Here is a 15,198-nt window from a genome sequence, read left to right as displayed (position 1 = left end):
ATCACACAGGTTCAAAGCCAGGCTCAGCTACTGAGTGAGGCTCTCAGCAGCTTAGTGAGACCCTGTTTCCAAATAAATATAAAATAGGTCTGGGAGTATGGCCTGGGGGTAGAAAAGCCCCTGGGTTCCACCCTCAGTACCACACACACACACACATAAAAAAAAAAAATGAAAAAAAATTTTTTTTTGGTGTGTGTACTGAGGATGGAACCCAGGGGCATTCTACCTCTGGGCTACACCCTCAGCCCTATTTTATTTTTATTTTAAAACAGGGTCTCTCTAGGCTGATAGTCTACTTGGCTGAGGTGTGGTAGTGCACATTTCTAATCCCAGTACTTGGGAGGCTGAATCAGGAGGATCGGAGGTTCACAGCCAGCCTCAGCCTGATACACACACACACACACACACACACACACACACACACACACACCTAAGGCAGCATGTTCAAGAAATATGAAAGCGTTGTGTGTAACAGTGTGCACCTTTAATTTCAGTACTTAGGAAATTGAGATGGGAGGGCTGTAGGGTTAAAAGTTTCTAAATCAATTCAGCAAGATTCTGTTTCCAAATACAAAGTAAAAAAGGGCTAGCTGGGGGTGGTGGCACACACTTGTAATTCCAGCATTCGGGAGGCTGAGACCGAAGGATCATGGTTCGTGGACAGCTTCAGCTACTTAGTGAGGCTCTCCACAACTTAGTGAGACCCTGTTTCAAATTAAACAATACAAACTAGGGCAGGGGGTGTAGCTTGGAGGTCAAATGCCCCCGGGTTCCATCCCTAGACACCCCCCGCCCCCAAAAAAAAGGGCTGAGGGTGTAGCTTGGAGGTAGAATGCCTCTTGGATCAATCCCCAGCCCCACCAGGAGAGAGAGGGAGAGGGAGAGGGAGAGGGAGAGGGAGAGGGAGAGGGAGAGGGAGAGGGAGAGGGAGAGGGAGAGGGAGAGGGAGAGGGAGAGGGAGGGTGGGGGGAATGCAGGAGCAGCAGTGAGGTGTGTGGTGGAGAGAGGACATCTGAATCACTTAGGGCCTTGAAAACCACTGGAATGGACTTTGGCTTTTCCTAGGAGTAAGATGAGAAGCCACTGGAGGATTGTGAGTAGAGGAGTGACATGATCTGACTTGTTTTAACATGATCACTTTGGACATTGAGAAAACACTTCAGAAAACAAGGGATAAAACAGGGAGACCAGCTAGGGGACCACTGTAATAATCCAATGGACCATGGTGTTGCCACGAAGACAGCGACAAGAGGTCAAATTCTAGATAAAGGGAATTAAAAATATTTCATTAAGCCAGGCACAGTGGCACACATCTATAACCCCAGTGCTTAGGAGACTGAGACAGGAGGATTGTAGGCTCAAGGGTACCCTCAGTCATTTAGCAAGATCCTGTCTCAAAAAGTAAAAAGAGCTGGAGGAATATATATCAGAGGAAGAATGTCCCTGGGTCCAATCTCTAGTACCTAAATAAATAAAATATATGTACACAGCCGGGTGTGGTGGCGCATGCTTGTAATCCCCGCACTTGGGAGGCTGAGACAGGAGGATCACGCAGGTTCGAAGCCAGCCGCGCTGGCTTAAGAGACCCTGTTTCCAAATAAAAAAGTATAAAAAATAGGTCTGGGAGTATAACCCGAGGCAGAAGGGTTTCCAGGAACCCCAGTACCCCCCCCCCCCACATATGTGTGTGTGTGTGTGTGTGTGTATACAAATATTATTATTATACAAAATTTCCAACATAATAGAAAGTAGGAAGAGTAGAGTAGTAGTATGAACCTTTGTGTAATCACTAACCAGCTTCAACCATTACCCATTATGGTCAATTTTGTTTCATTTGTACTCCTCCCTCCTATTCCTTCTGTGAGTGGGATTGGGGACAAATCCCAGGCATCTGATTGTTTTATCGACAAATTCTTCATTTTACCATCCTTGAGGGTGAGCAGAGGGAAGAGTGTTTCAGATGCTTGTTAAGAAGCAAGGTTCTGTCAAGTAGGCAGACTACCTACAGAGGGCATGTCCTGCCACCACACCCAATACTACCAAGGGAATGGGATGGAAAGGGAGAAAGAAGTCCAAGAAGGAATTCCAGGATCTTCTAATGGAAGCACTCCATTTTTTTTTTTTTTTTTTTTTTTTTGGGTGGTACTGGGGTTCCTGGAAGCCCTTCTACCTCCGGGCTATACTCCCAGACTCATTTTATATTTTTATTTGAAACAGGGTCTCTTAAACCAGCAAGGCTGGCTTCGAACCAGTGCGATCCTCCTGTCTCCGCCTCCCAAGCTTGGGGATTACAAGCGTGCGCCACTACGCCCGTCCAAAGCACTCCAATCTTAAAGGACTGTGATAGCTCCAGCATAGTACCCAATGTAAAGTAGGGCCTTTCTAAATGGCCGCACCTATTTTTGTCTCTTTGCCTTTTATTTCTTTGTTGTCTAAATGAGCTGAAACTCAAGAAATACACAGTACTGCTAGGATTATAGCTCAGTGGTAGAATGCTTGGCTAGCATGAAAGGTCCGGGGTTCAAACCCCAGAGCCAGAAAAATAAAAAAAGAAATGTGTAGTATTAGTTATTATGATTTTTAAAATACATTCTGAAGAAATGTACAGACAAAAGCACATCCTGTCTCAGCTTCCCGAATGCTGGGATTAGAAGTGTGTGCCACCAGCCCTGGCTGATATATATGCATTTACAGGATACTCATTGATTAATTTATGTCCTGGTAAAAAGTTGTGAAGGAAGCTGGGCAGTGGTGCTGGCTTCGAATCCCAGCAATTGAGAGGCTGAGACTGGAGGATCGTGGTTCGCGGACAGCCTCAGCTACTTAGTGAGGCCCTTTGCAACTCAGTGAGACACTGTTTCAAAATAAAGAATAAAAAAAAGAAAAATAGGGCTGGGAGTGTAGATCGAAGGTAGCGTGCCCCTGGGTTCCATCTCCAGTAGCAAGAGAATAAAAAAGTTGTAAAGAATTTCACTGATCTTCACCTGTGAAAAGTAGCTTATTTGGGATCAGATCACTTTATCAATCAATGCTTAAATAAAAATTGTATATTTGAATCGCCGTAAAGCAAAATATGCGCTTTTAGAAGAAAAAAAGTCTGGCGTATTTTATCACATTCGACATTCTGAGGCAGATTTGGCAAGCCTTTGTTCCGCTGACTCCAGATCTTGGGAAAGCCACAGCAGGCGAGAGAAATGGCCTCAGCGAAGTGTCACAGGAATCGTGGCTGGTTACCTCTACACAGGCACAATCACTGCTTTGGCTGGCTGAAAGTTCTGCAGGGCCGAGAAAGGGGAAGATTTCTGGGCTGGCCCTAGCAGGTTTTAAGTAAAGGGTGACTGCCAGGGATGGATGGAGCATCCTTCTGGGGTCTCCCGGTGCCTCCTGTCCTCTGCTCTACCCACCCAGGTGAGGGTCCTGCCTCCGCGATCTTCACTGGAAAACCCATTCTTTCGCGTTTTCGCCCCAAAGTGGCAGGAACTAAGTCTCGCCGGGCCAGCAGGACCGCAGCAGGGGCGGCGCGGCGCTCCCGGAAGCGCGGCAACACCTGTGGCGTGTGACCGAAACCCGGCGCCCGCCCGCCGCCTCCGCCTCCGGGGCCCCAGGCGCCGCGCCCGGCCCCGCGGAACGGCTGGGCGGGCGGCCGGGAGCGAGACCCCGGCCCCGGCCCCGGGGCCCAGGACGAGGACGAGGACCGCCGCCCGCGCGCCCGCCCGCCGCCCCGCACTCACCTGCGCGGCCGCCGGGAAGAGCGCCGAACGGGAGCGCCCGCCCGCCCCGAAACCGCTCGGCCGCGAGGGGCGGGGCCAGCGCAAGCCCCGCCCACCCGCCAGGGACCGGCCTCGCGGGGGCCACAGTGGGGCGAGCTCACCGGAGCCATCACAGGGTTGCCTGTCCCCTTCCCTCCTGACCTTTTGAAACGTTTGCTACTGGATGAAGGAGATGCATGGACTATACCTAAGGCACCACACTGCATGAGAGGCAATGCTAACAGACAGGAGAAACAGGATGAAATCCAACATTTTAATTTTAATATAAATTACGTAAATATTTCCAAGTGTCTAAAATATTACACTGTACAACATATAAAAAAGTATCTGAGGAGCTGGAGACAATAAATTGTAAATAAGGCACAAAGTTTATTTACACTCATAATTGTATCATATATCATTTTATGATTCATATTTACAATACCCTACCAAGTATTTGTATTCTGGATTATTCCTTCACATTTTCTGATATCAGGGATAATGTTCAAACACTTAATACACTGGTCTCCTCTCCATAAACCAATCACAAAGCTAAATAAATACTAGAGAAAAACTTAAGCAAGTACTTGAAGGCTTGATCTTCTATTTACTTCAAGACAACAGAAGAGACAGTTGATTGTGATGAAATACTATGAGAACTGTTTCTAATTCACCAGAAAGTGTAACTGTTGAAGTACCAACTGAATAGAATGGATCTGTCAAAGGGCAATCTGATCTGCAGGCTGGCTTCTACGTCCCATCACTCTCATACTCTTCTATGACCATGTCTTCTTCTGTGTCCACTTGCGAGGACCGGGGCTGAGGCTGGCTGGCAGGCAGCTCACCCCCGCTATTCTGACTCAAAGGAAAAGACCAAGTTTCTGGCTCAGCAGGTGGAGTGGGTGCGCCCTGAGCGTCCTCTGCAGGCTGTCCTCCACCCAGCAGAGCTTCATCTCCAGTGTCAGTCTCTACCATTCCATACTCTCTGTCTGTCAAGGCTTCTATTTTCAACCTGTCAGATTCACAGTGCAGACATTAGTAACAGTATGAACATAATAGATATTAATAATAATAAAGATGGGTTCATGAAACCTTCAAAGGTTCCCAAAATTATTTCAGTTACTAGCCCCTTTTCAGAAAAAAATTACTAAGCGTTACCCCCACCCCTCAAATCTACCTTCTTTAAGCAAATAAAGGGAAAGAGTGATAATTTTTTCTAGCCAGGCATGGTGGCATACTTGTAATCCTAGTACTTGGGAGGCTGAGACAGAAGGATCACAGGCTCTTGGCCAGCCTCAGCTACTTTGTGAGGCCTCTGCAACTTAGTGAGACCCTGTTCCAAAATAAAAGAATAAAAAATAGAGCTGGGGATGTAGCTTGGAGGTAGAAGGCCCCTGAGTTCCATATCCCGGGGTTAGGGGAGAGCTGAGGAGCTGAGGATATAGCTTAGTGCCCCTGTATCAATCCTGCCCCCAGCAGAGGGGAGAAATAACTACAAAGCGAAGGACCAACTTGAATGAACCCTTACAACCTTGAGTACAGTGTTCTTATAAGACTAAAATGAAAACAAAAACAGCCGGGCGTGGTGGCGCACGCTTGTAATCCCCACACTTGGGAAGCAGAGACAGGAGGATCCGCGCTGGTTTGGAGCTGGCTTAAGAGACCCTGTTTCCACATAAAAAGTAAAAAAATACGTCTGGGAGTATAGCCTGTAGGAGTGTATCCTGGAGGTAGAAGGGATTCCAGGAGCCCCAGTACCACACACACACACACACACACACACACACACACACACACACACACACAACAGGCAAAAAATAAATAAATAAAACAAAAGAAAGCCGGGCGTGGTGGCGCACGCTTGTAATCCCGCGCTTGGGAGGCAGAGACAGGAGGATCGCGCAGGTTCAAAGCCAGCCGCGCGCGCTGGCTTAGGAGACCCTGTTTCCAAGTAAAAATGTAAAAATAGGTATGGGAGTGTAGCCCGGAGATAGAAGGGCTTCCAGGAACCCCAGTACCACAAAAAAAAAAAAAAGAAAAAAGAAATACAAATGTTAATAAATAAATTGTTCAATCTAATTTGTAACTCTAAATTATATAATTTTAGCAGGGCGTGGTGGCGCAAGCTTGTAATCTCTGAGTTTGGGAGGCTGAGACAGGAGGATCGCACAGGTTTGAAGCCAGTCTCAGCTAGGTAGAAAGCCTCTGGGTTCAACCCCCAGTACCACCAAAAAAAAAAAAAAAATATATATATATATATATATATATATATACACACACACACACACACTTTAAGCCAGGGGTGGTGGTGCACATTTATAATCCCAGTACTTGAGAGGCTGAGACAGAAGGATCACAGGTTCATGGCCAGCCGTAGCAACTTGTGAAGCCCTCCACAATTTAGTGAGACCCTGTTTCAAGGTAAAGAATAAAAACTAGGGCTGGGGATATAGCTCAGAGGTAGAATCTCTTGGGTCAATCCCCAGTAACTCCCCCCAAAATGAAGTAATTTAGTAAGACCCTGTTTCAGAATAAAAAATAAAAAGATCAGCTGGGTCTAGTGGCCCACAACCGTACTCCAAGTGTTTGGGAGGCTGAGACAAGAAGAACTGTAGATTTGAGGACAGTCTCAGCAAGTACTGAAACTCATCAACCTAGCAACACTCTGTTTCCGAATAAAAAAATAAAATAGGGGTGAGGGTATAGCTAAAAGGTAGAATGCTCCTGGGTTCAATCCCCAGTGCCTCTCACATACACAAACAGAGTCTGGGAGTATGGCTTGGAGGTACATACTCTTTGGTCCAATCCCCAATGCCCGCCTCCAATAAAAAGAATTAAGAAAAATAGAATTGATGATTATTTTTTTCTGGTACTGGGATTAAACCTAGAGCCTCTTATATGTTTGGAAAGCACTCTTAACAGTTATTTATTTTTTTGTGGTGCTGGGAACTGAATCCAGGAGCATTCTACTTCCAAGTTACATCCCTGGCCCTATTTTAATTTTTATTTGGAAACAGGGTCCCGCTAAATTGCTGAGGCTGTACTCAAACCTATGACCCTTCTGTCTCAGCCTCCCAAGTACTGGGATTATAGGCAAGCACGACCAAGCCCGGTTTTATTTTTATTTTTTATTTTTTGAGACAGGTCCTCACTAAGTTGGTAAAGCTGGTGTGGAGTTATTGATCTTCATGGCCAGCGCTCTCGGCTCTCTCACACACTTTTGTGTTTGCAACCAATAAGTGTCATCTTTTTAAACCTTTTAAAATGCCTGAGTGCTTACTCTAGTCTTAAAAACAACCTAAGTCGAACTAAAATATATCCAGGCTTTATGTAAATTGTTGATATTAGCATAGAAGCTATTTTCTAATACAGCAAACATTATAGATACATAATTATTATATTGCCTGTCTGAATTTTCTTTTTGTGTGTGTGTGGTAGTGGGGATTGAACCCAAGGGCATTCTACCTCTGAGCTATACCTCCAGCCCTATTTTTTATTCTTTATTTTCAAACAGGATCTAAGTTGTGGAGGGCCTCACTAACTAGTTGAATCTGGACACTAACCTATAATCCTCCTGTCTCAGCCTTTCAAGTACTGGAAGTATAAGCGTGTGCCACCACACCTGGCCTATTTTATTCTTATTTTGAAACAGGTCTCACTAAGTTGTTAAGGCTGGCTTTGAACCTGCTATCCTCCTGTTTCAGACTTTCAAGTACTGGGATTACAAGTGTGCAGCACCATGCCCAGTTTGGAATTTTCTAAACAGGAAATATAAAGATGCACTGCTTTTGAGGCAATTCTTGATCATTGCAGATCTCTAAGTTTAAGCTAAGAAGAATTCTTGGCGGGAAAGCTGAGGTTTCTAGACCTGCAAGATTTATTGATCTAGAGGAATTTATTTATTTATTTATTTGGCACTGGAGATTGAACCCAGAGGCACTCTCTCAGCTACACCCCCAGCACAATTTTATTTCTTATTTGGAAATAGGGTTTCACTAAGATGAGGAGGGCCTTGCTAAGTTGCTGAGGCTGGCTTCAAAACCTGCAATACTCCTGCCTCAGCCTCCCAAGTACTGGAATTACAAGCTTGAGCTACCATGCCTGGCTTGATCTAAAGGAATGTGAAGATTCTTTTGCCATTTTGATTCTATGATTTAATTTAGTCTGATATATCCCATCGGGAAAGGGTGAATATATGTTGCTATAAAATGAAGGTGCACCGGGCGTGGTGGTGCATGCTTGTAATCCCAGCATTTGGGAGGCTGGGACAGGACCGCAGTTCGCGGCCAACCTCAGCTACTTAGTGAGGCCCTCTGCAACTCAGACCCTGTTTCAAAAAAAAAAATTGGGCTGGGGGTGTAGCTCAAAGGTAGAATGCCCCTGGGTTCCATCCCCAGTACCACAAGACAAAAAAAAAAAAAAAAAAAAAAAAAAAAAAAAATGAAGGTACTAAAATATAATTTTATGGGTTTGTTTGTTTTTGTTTATTAGTGGTACTAGGGGTAGAACCCAGGGGCTTTCTACCTCCGGGCTATACTCCCAGACCTGTTTTATATTTTATTTGGAAACAGGGTCTCACCAAGTTGCTGAGAGCCTCACTAAATAGCTGAGGCTGGCTTCGAACCTATGTGATCCTCCAGTCTCAGCCTCCCAAGAGTGGGGATTACAAGCGTGCACCACCATGCATGGCAATTTTATGGTTTTAAATCAATGGATTATATGTATACACACACACACACACACACACACACACACACACACATATATACATACATACATATATATTTTTACACAGAACATTTATTTACTGTTTATGTTAAGCATATTCCGTGGATATTTCAGTAAGAGCTTTTTAGATATTAAGATAAGCAGCTTACCTTCCAAAATGTTGTTTCAGAGGAAATCTTCCAATATCTTGGATAAAAGAAATCTGAGCTGAAAAGAGATATTTTAATTTCATTAATTTATGTACAGATAGATAGATAGTGGAGGGGGTGCTAGAGATCGAACCCAGGGGGCATTCAACCTTCAAGCTACAGCCCTTTTTTGGAAACAAGGTCTAAGTTGCTGAAAGTCTCACTAAGTAGCTGATACTAGGTTCAAACTTGGCATCCTCCTGTCTCAGCCTCCTAAATACTGGGATTACAAACATGTGACACCACACCCGACTTAAAAATTTCTTTTTTAAATACCTCCATTTAGTTTGTTTATTTATTTATTTTGATATTAAGACTAGAACCCAAGGGCATTCCATCTCTGAGCTATACCCAGTCCTTTGTATTTTGAAGTAGGGTTTCACTAAGTTCCTGAGGCTAGTTTTGAACCTGAGATCCTCCTGTCTAAGCTTCCCACGTACTAGGATTATAGGTATGTACCACCATGCCTGGCCTTATTCTCTTATTTTTTAGTTGATAAATAAAAATTGTACAAATGTATGGTGTACAACATGAACTATGTGTGTTACTAGGGATTGATCCCAAGCGTATTCTGCCTCTAAGCTACACCCCCAGCCCCCCCCCCTTTTTTTTTGCTATACCGGGGGTGGAACCCAAGGGTATTCACCTCCTAGCTACACCCCAGTCTTATTTTTTTTTAATTCCTTCCTTCCTTCCTTCCTTCCTTCCTTCCTTCCTTCCTTCCTTCCTCCCCTCCCTTCCCTTCCCTTCCCTTCCCTTCCCTTCTTTCTTTGGTGGTACTGGGGTTCCTGGAAGCCCTTTTACCTCAGGGCTACATTCCCAGACCTATTTTATGCTTTTTATTTGGAAACAGGGTCTCTTCAGCCAGCGCGGCTAGCTTCGAAGCTACGCAATCCTCCAGTCTCCGCCTCTCAAGCGGGGGATTACAAGTGTGTGCCACCACGCCCGGCATTTTAATTCTTTATTTTGAAACAGGCTCTCACTGAGTTGCAAAGGGCCTCACTAAGTCTTAGCTGAGGCTAGCCACGAACTGTGATCCTCCTGTCTCAGCCTCCCAAATGCTGGGATTACAAGCATGTACCACCACTCCTGGCTACCCCCAGCTCTTTTTATTTTTTATTCTGGAACAGATCTCATTAGGTTGCTAAACATCTCGGTACACTGTTGAAGCTGTCTTCAAACTTGCAATTTTCCTGTCTCAGCATCCCAAGCACTGGGATTACAGGTATGCATCACTGTGCCTGGCTAGGCAATATGACATTTTGATATGTGTATATTATGAAATGGCTAAGTTAAGTTCTGTGTGGTGGTGGTGGGGTTACTAGAGACAATTCAAGTGCCTTGTAGATTGGAGCTACACCCCAGACCTTGTCTTTTTGGAAACAGGTTCTCCCTAGGTTGCTAAAAGTCTCACTATATTGCTGAAGATGTCATCTAACCTGCAATTCTCCTCTCAGCCTACCAAATACTGGTATTATAGGCATGTGCCAACACACCTGGCTAAAATAAGCCTTTTTTGTATGTGTGGTACTGGAACTTGAACCCAGGGAGGTCTGCCTCTGAGCTATACCCCCATCCCTATTTTTTTTTGGAGGGGTGGGGAGAACAGGGTCACACTAAATTGCAGAAGGCCTCACTAATTGAAGAGTCTGCCTGTGAACCCGAGATCCTCCTGTTTCAGTCTCCTAAGTACTGGGAATATAAACACGCACTACCATACTCAGCTTCAATTAAGCTACTTAACATATACATCAAACTATGGTATATTAAACATATATAAAAAACTATGGTAATAGTTTTTTGTGAGAACATTTAAAATTTACTCTTAAGAGGGGTAAGGTGGGATTAATAAACTCAAGAGATCTATTTGTGCATCATGATGACTACAGTTAAAAATATATATTGAAGCTGGGAGTGGTGACACACACTTATAATCCCAGCATTTGGGAGGCTGAGACAGGAGGATTGTAGTTTACAGACAGCCTCAGCTATTTAGTGAGGCATTTGCAACTCAGTGAGACCCTGTTTGAAAATAAAGAATAAAAGATAGGGCTGGGAGTGTAGCTCAGAGGTATAATGCTGGATTCCATCCCCAATACCACCATAAATAAATAAATAAATGAATAAATAAGTAAATAAATAAAAATGTTATGTCCTTTGACCAACACCTTCCCAACTTCCCCATCAGCAGCCTCTGGTAACCAATATTTTACTATTTCTATGGGTTTGACTCTTTTTCTCTTCCACATATAAATCAGATTATGCTACATCTGTCTCTGTGCCTAGCTTATTTGACTTAACATCATGTCTTCTAGATTCATCCATGTTGATGCCAAAAAAAAAAAGCTTTAAGCAGACAGTTTTCTAAAAAAAAATACATACATACATACACACACACACACACACACACACACACACACGGCCACTAAGCACATGCAAAGACACTGAATACCACTAACCTTTGTGTGTGTGTGTAGTACTGGAGATTGAACCCAGGGCCATTCTACCATTGAGTTATACCCCTGGCCCTTTATTTTGAGATAAGGCTTTGCTAAATTGCTGAGGCTGGCCTAGAACTTGTAATCCTCCTGTCTCAGCCTCTTTAGTACTGGATTATAGGAATGTGCCACCAGGCCTGGCTTGAACATCACTAATCTAAGTAAATGGAAATCAAAGCCACAGTAAAATATATCACCTCACAGCTACTAGGATAGCTCTTAACATGATATGGCAGGTCCGCAGTAAATTAAACACACAATCATATGACCCAGCAATTCCACTTATGTGAATATATCCAAAAGAACTGAAAGCAGAGTCTCAAGGACACATTTGTATACCCATGTTCCTAGCAGCATTATTCATGAAACAGACTGGGTATTCCTCCAAAATGCTTGGGATCAGAGTGACTGACAATTTAGATTTTGGAATATGTGTGTGTGTGTGTGTGTGTGTGTGTGTGTGTGTGTGTGTGTGTATACACACACACACACACACACACACATGCATCTTGGGGATGGGACCAAAGCCTAAACATGAAATTTATGTTTTGTTGGCTGGGCGTGGTGGCGCACGCTTGTAATTCCCATGCTTGGGAGGCGGAGACAGGAGGATCATGCAGGTTTGAAGCCAGCCGTGCTGGCTTAAGAGACCCTGTTTCCAAATTAATAAAAAGTATAAAACAGGTCTGGGAGCGTAGCCCGGAGGTAGAAGGGCTTCCAGGAACCCCAGTACCACCAAAAAAAAAGAAAAAAAAGAAATTTATGTTTTGTTAAATTCATGTTATGTTTCATATAACCTCATACACAAACTCTGAAGGTAATTTGTGTGTGCAGTATTAGACATTGAACTTAGGCATGTTATTCCTCTGAGATACATCCTCAGTCCTTTAAAATTTAATTTTAAATCCAGGCATGGTGGTGCATACTTGTAATCCCAATACTTAAGAGGCTGAGATAGGAGGATTTTAGGTTTGTGGCCAGCCTCAGCAACTTAGTGAGGCGCTCCACAATTTAGTGAGACTATTTCAAAATAAAACTAAATAGGGTTGGGGTAGAGCTCAGAGGTAGAATGAACCTGGGTTCAATCCCTAGTGCCAAAAATAAAGTTAGTTAATAAAATAAAAATAATAAAAATTAAATTCAAAATTAATTTTATTAATTTTTTTGTCTTAAGTATCGAATCCATGGCCATTTTACCTGAGCTACACCCTCAGACCTTTTATTTTCTATTCTGACAGAATCTAAGTTGCTGATATCTTGCTAAATTGTTGGTGTTGACCCCATGAACCTACACTCCTCCTGTCTCCACCTCCCAAAACCTGGATTACAGGTGTGCACTGTCATCCCTGGCTTATGGGTCCCACTAAATTGCTCAGCCTAGCCTTGAAACTGAAATCTTCCTGAAGGCCTCCAGAGCAGCTGGGATTTACAGGTATGTGCTGCCACTGTATTTGTTTATTTGTAACAAAAAGTATGTATTAATTCCGGATCAAGCTGGGTATGATGGCGCACGCTTGTAATCCCAGCATTTGAGAAGCTGAAACTGGAGGATCATGGTTCAAAGACAGCCTCAGCTACTTAGTGAGGCTCTCTGCAACTTAGTGAGACTGTTTCAAAATAAAGAATATAAAACAGGGCAGGGGGTGTAACTCGGAGGTCAAATGCCCCTGGGTTCCATCCCCAGACCCACCAAAAAAAAAAAAAAAATTCTGGATCAAAAAATAAAAAAGAAAATACTTATCTTACTAGTATACAACCATGAGTTGACTCATAAAAGAAACTGGCAAAGCCAGGTGTGGAGGTACATGCTTGTAATCTTAGTACTTGGGAGGCTGAGAAAGGAAGATTATAGGTTCATAGCCAGAATCAGCTACTTAGTGAGGCCCTCTGCAACTTAGTGAGACTCTGTTTCAAAATAAAAAATAAGAAAAAACAGGGCTTGGGTGTATAGCTCAGAGGTAGAATGCTACTGGGTTCAATCCCACATACCATAAAAATAAGTGAATAAAATAATCCAGCATAAAACATACTTCCTAGGGAAAAGAACACTCATTAGTACCTTGATTTCTCATTGGAATGGTTAGCAGAGTGAGATACGGCAATAGCTGAGTTTGGAGGCATAAAGCTGGTAGGCAGAAGTCAGAAAAAAGTTCTCTTGCTGCCAGACAATTTTCCCGATACTGTATAAAAAAGAAAAAAAAGATGAAAAGGAAAAATGTAGTTATGTATTCCTAGGTAAACTAAGTATTATATCACAAATTGTGGGGGTTTATATAACACACATATACTTTTGAGAGTTTAATTAGTCCTTAACAATGTTGCTGGCATTATCTATTATCATATTGTATCAGCAGCAGGCTCAAACATCTTGTGTTCACCAATCACTTGACTGTATCAAGAGGCCCCACTAAGTGATCCATACAATGTAGGCATGTCTCAGAACTCTCTGTGATGTTTCCACAACCATGAAATTGCAATTTAGTGAACTGCAATGATGCAATTCTCAGAAAATGTTCTGAGAATGTGTCTCTGTGGTTAAGTGATGCATCACTGTACACTGTTATTATCACCATGTAGTACAACAGATCTCAAACTCATTCCTCTCAACTGAAATTTGTATCCAAGGCATTATTTTTAACTAATATATAACTATATTTTGATATCAATAAAACTTAACCAATAAATAAAAGTCATATGCTTTCAAATACTCATTCCTCTCAACTGAAATTTGTATCCAAGGCATTATTTTTAGCTAATATATAACTATATTTTGATATCAATAAAACTTAACCAATAAATAAAAGTCATATGCTTTCAAATTTTGACTTTTCCTTTAAAAATGTCTATGTGCTTAAGAAAATTGCCCTTTTTAGGTTTTATCATAATTCCAAGACACTGCAGCCTTACCAAGAAAAAAACTATTTTACAAATAAGAAAAAATTTTTTAACTTAAAAAAAAAAAGCTTTACTGAAACATAATTCATAGGTAATGGAGTTCACCAGTTCAAAATGTACAATTATTTTTTTTACCTTTTTAAATATTAGAAACCACTGGGGTTTGTGTAAGGGTCGAAAACTTGATCCTCCTGCTTGACCATGAGCAAATCCTCGGGCTTTGTTGGAATGTATCACACCTCTCGTCGCTATTGATGTACTATATTCCCTGAGTAAAGAGCGTGTCTAACAAATGAGACAAGATGTGAAATGAAGAAAGTGAGAGACTTATAAAACAGTATTACTGATACTACTGATACACACACACACACACACACACACACACACACACACAAAACGTGTTTAGTTAATATGCATTCATTTTTTCCAACATCACTACAGTCCCAAAAATATTAGTACTACAAAATTATTTAAAGTAAATTTTGGGGGAAGCACCAAGTACTATGTGAATATATGCCATTGTCAACATGATCCAATTTTGATGTGAGACTACACTGCACCATTAAAAATAAATTAAAAAAAAAAAGTAAATCCAACTGCATCTAAGAATCGAATGCAATGGGTGAACCCTGATTGGGTCTTGGATTAGGGATAAGGGAAAATAACTTCAAATACAGTTTGGAGGCAACTGAGTACATGATATTACTAAATACATATTAATGTTGAGGCATGATAATCCTATTATGGTTGTAAGAGAACGGTATCCTCATTGATTCTTAAGTAATAAGTGCCATAAATGTTTGCAATTACTTCCCAGTTATTCAGCCCAAAACAAATGTGCAAATACATAGATTAAGCAACTGTGGTGGAATATAAAATAATTAGTAGACAAAGTTAAGGTTTTGCTGAGCATGGTGGCACACACTTGTAATCCCAGTATTTGGGAGGCTGAGACAGGAGGATCGTGGTTGACGAACTGCCTCAGCTACTTAGTGAGGTCCTTTGCAACTCAGTGAGACCCTGTTTCCAAATAAAGAATAAAAATGTAGGGCTGGGGATGTAGCTTGGAGGTAGAATGGCCCTGGGTTCCATCCCCAGTACCACAAAAAAACCAAAAAAGTTAAGGGTTTACAGATTTTC

The 15,198-nt window shown here is 42.5% G+C and overlaps 1 protein-coding gene across 1 annotated transcript in view; it reads right to left on the bottom strand.

The window, feature by feature from the left end:
* Window positions 1–4,499: 4,499 nt before the first annotated feature.
* RAD17 (RAD17 checkpoint clamp loader component) overlaps window positions 4,500–15,198 on the bottom strand; it is a gene marked incomplete at both ends in the record, with an annotated part of 35,784 nt that continues 25,085 nt past the window's right edge. Inside the window, 4 exons of the mRNA XM_080719632.1 lie at window positions 4,500–4,761; window positions 8,627–8,684; window positions 13,223–13,343; window positions 14,194–14,343. Of these exons, the coding sequence (XP_080575758.1) occupies window positions 4,500–4,761; window positions 8,627–8,684; window positions 13,223–13,343; window positions 14,194–14,343 (591 nt within the window). The remainder of the gene's footprint in view (window positions 4,762–8,626; window positions 8,685–13,222; window positions 13,344–14,193; window positions 14,344–15,198) is intronic.

Source organism: Muscardinus avellanarius (genome assembly GCF_963383645.1).
Source record: "Muscardinus avellanarius genome assembly, chromosome: 1".
Lineage (NCBI taxonomy): Eukaryota > Metazoa > Chordata > Mammalia > Rodentia > Gliridae > Muscardinus > Muscardinus avellanarius.
The sequence above is the reverse complement of the archived record's forward strand: the minus strand, read 5'-3'. Positions and strand labels throughout refer to the sequence as shown.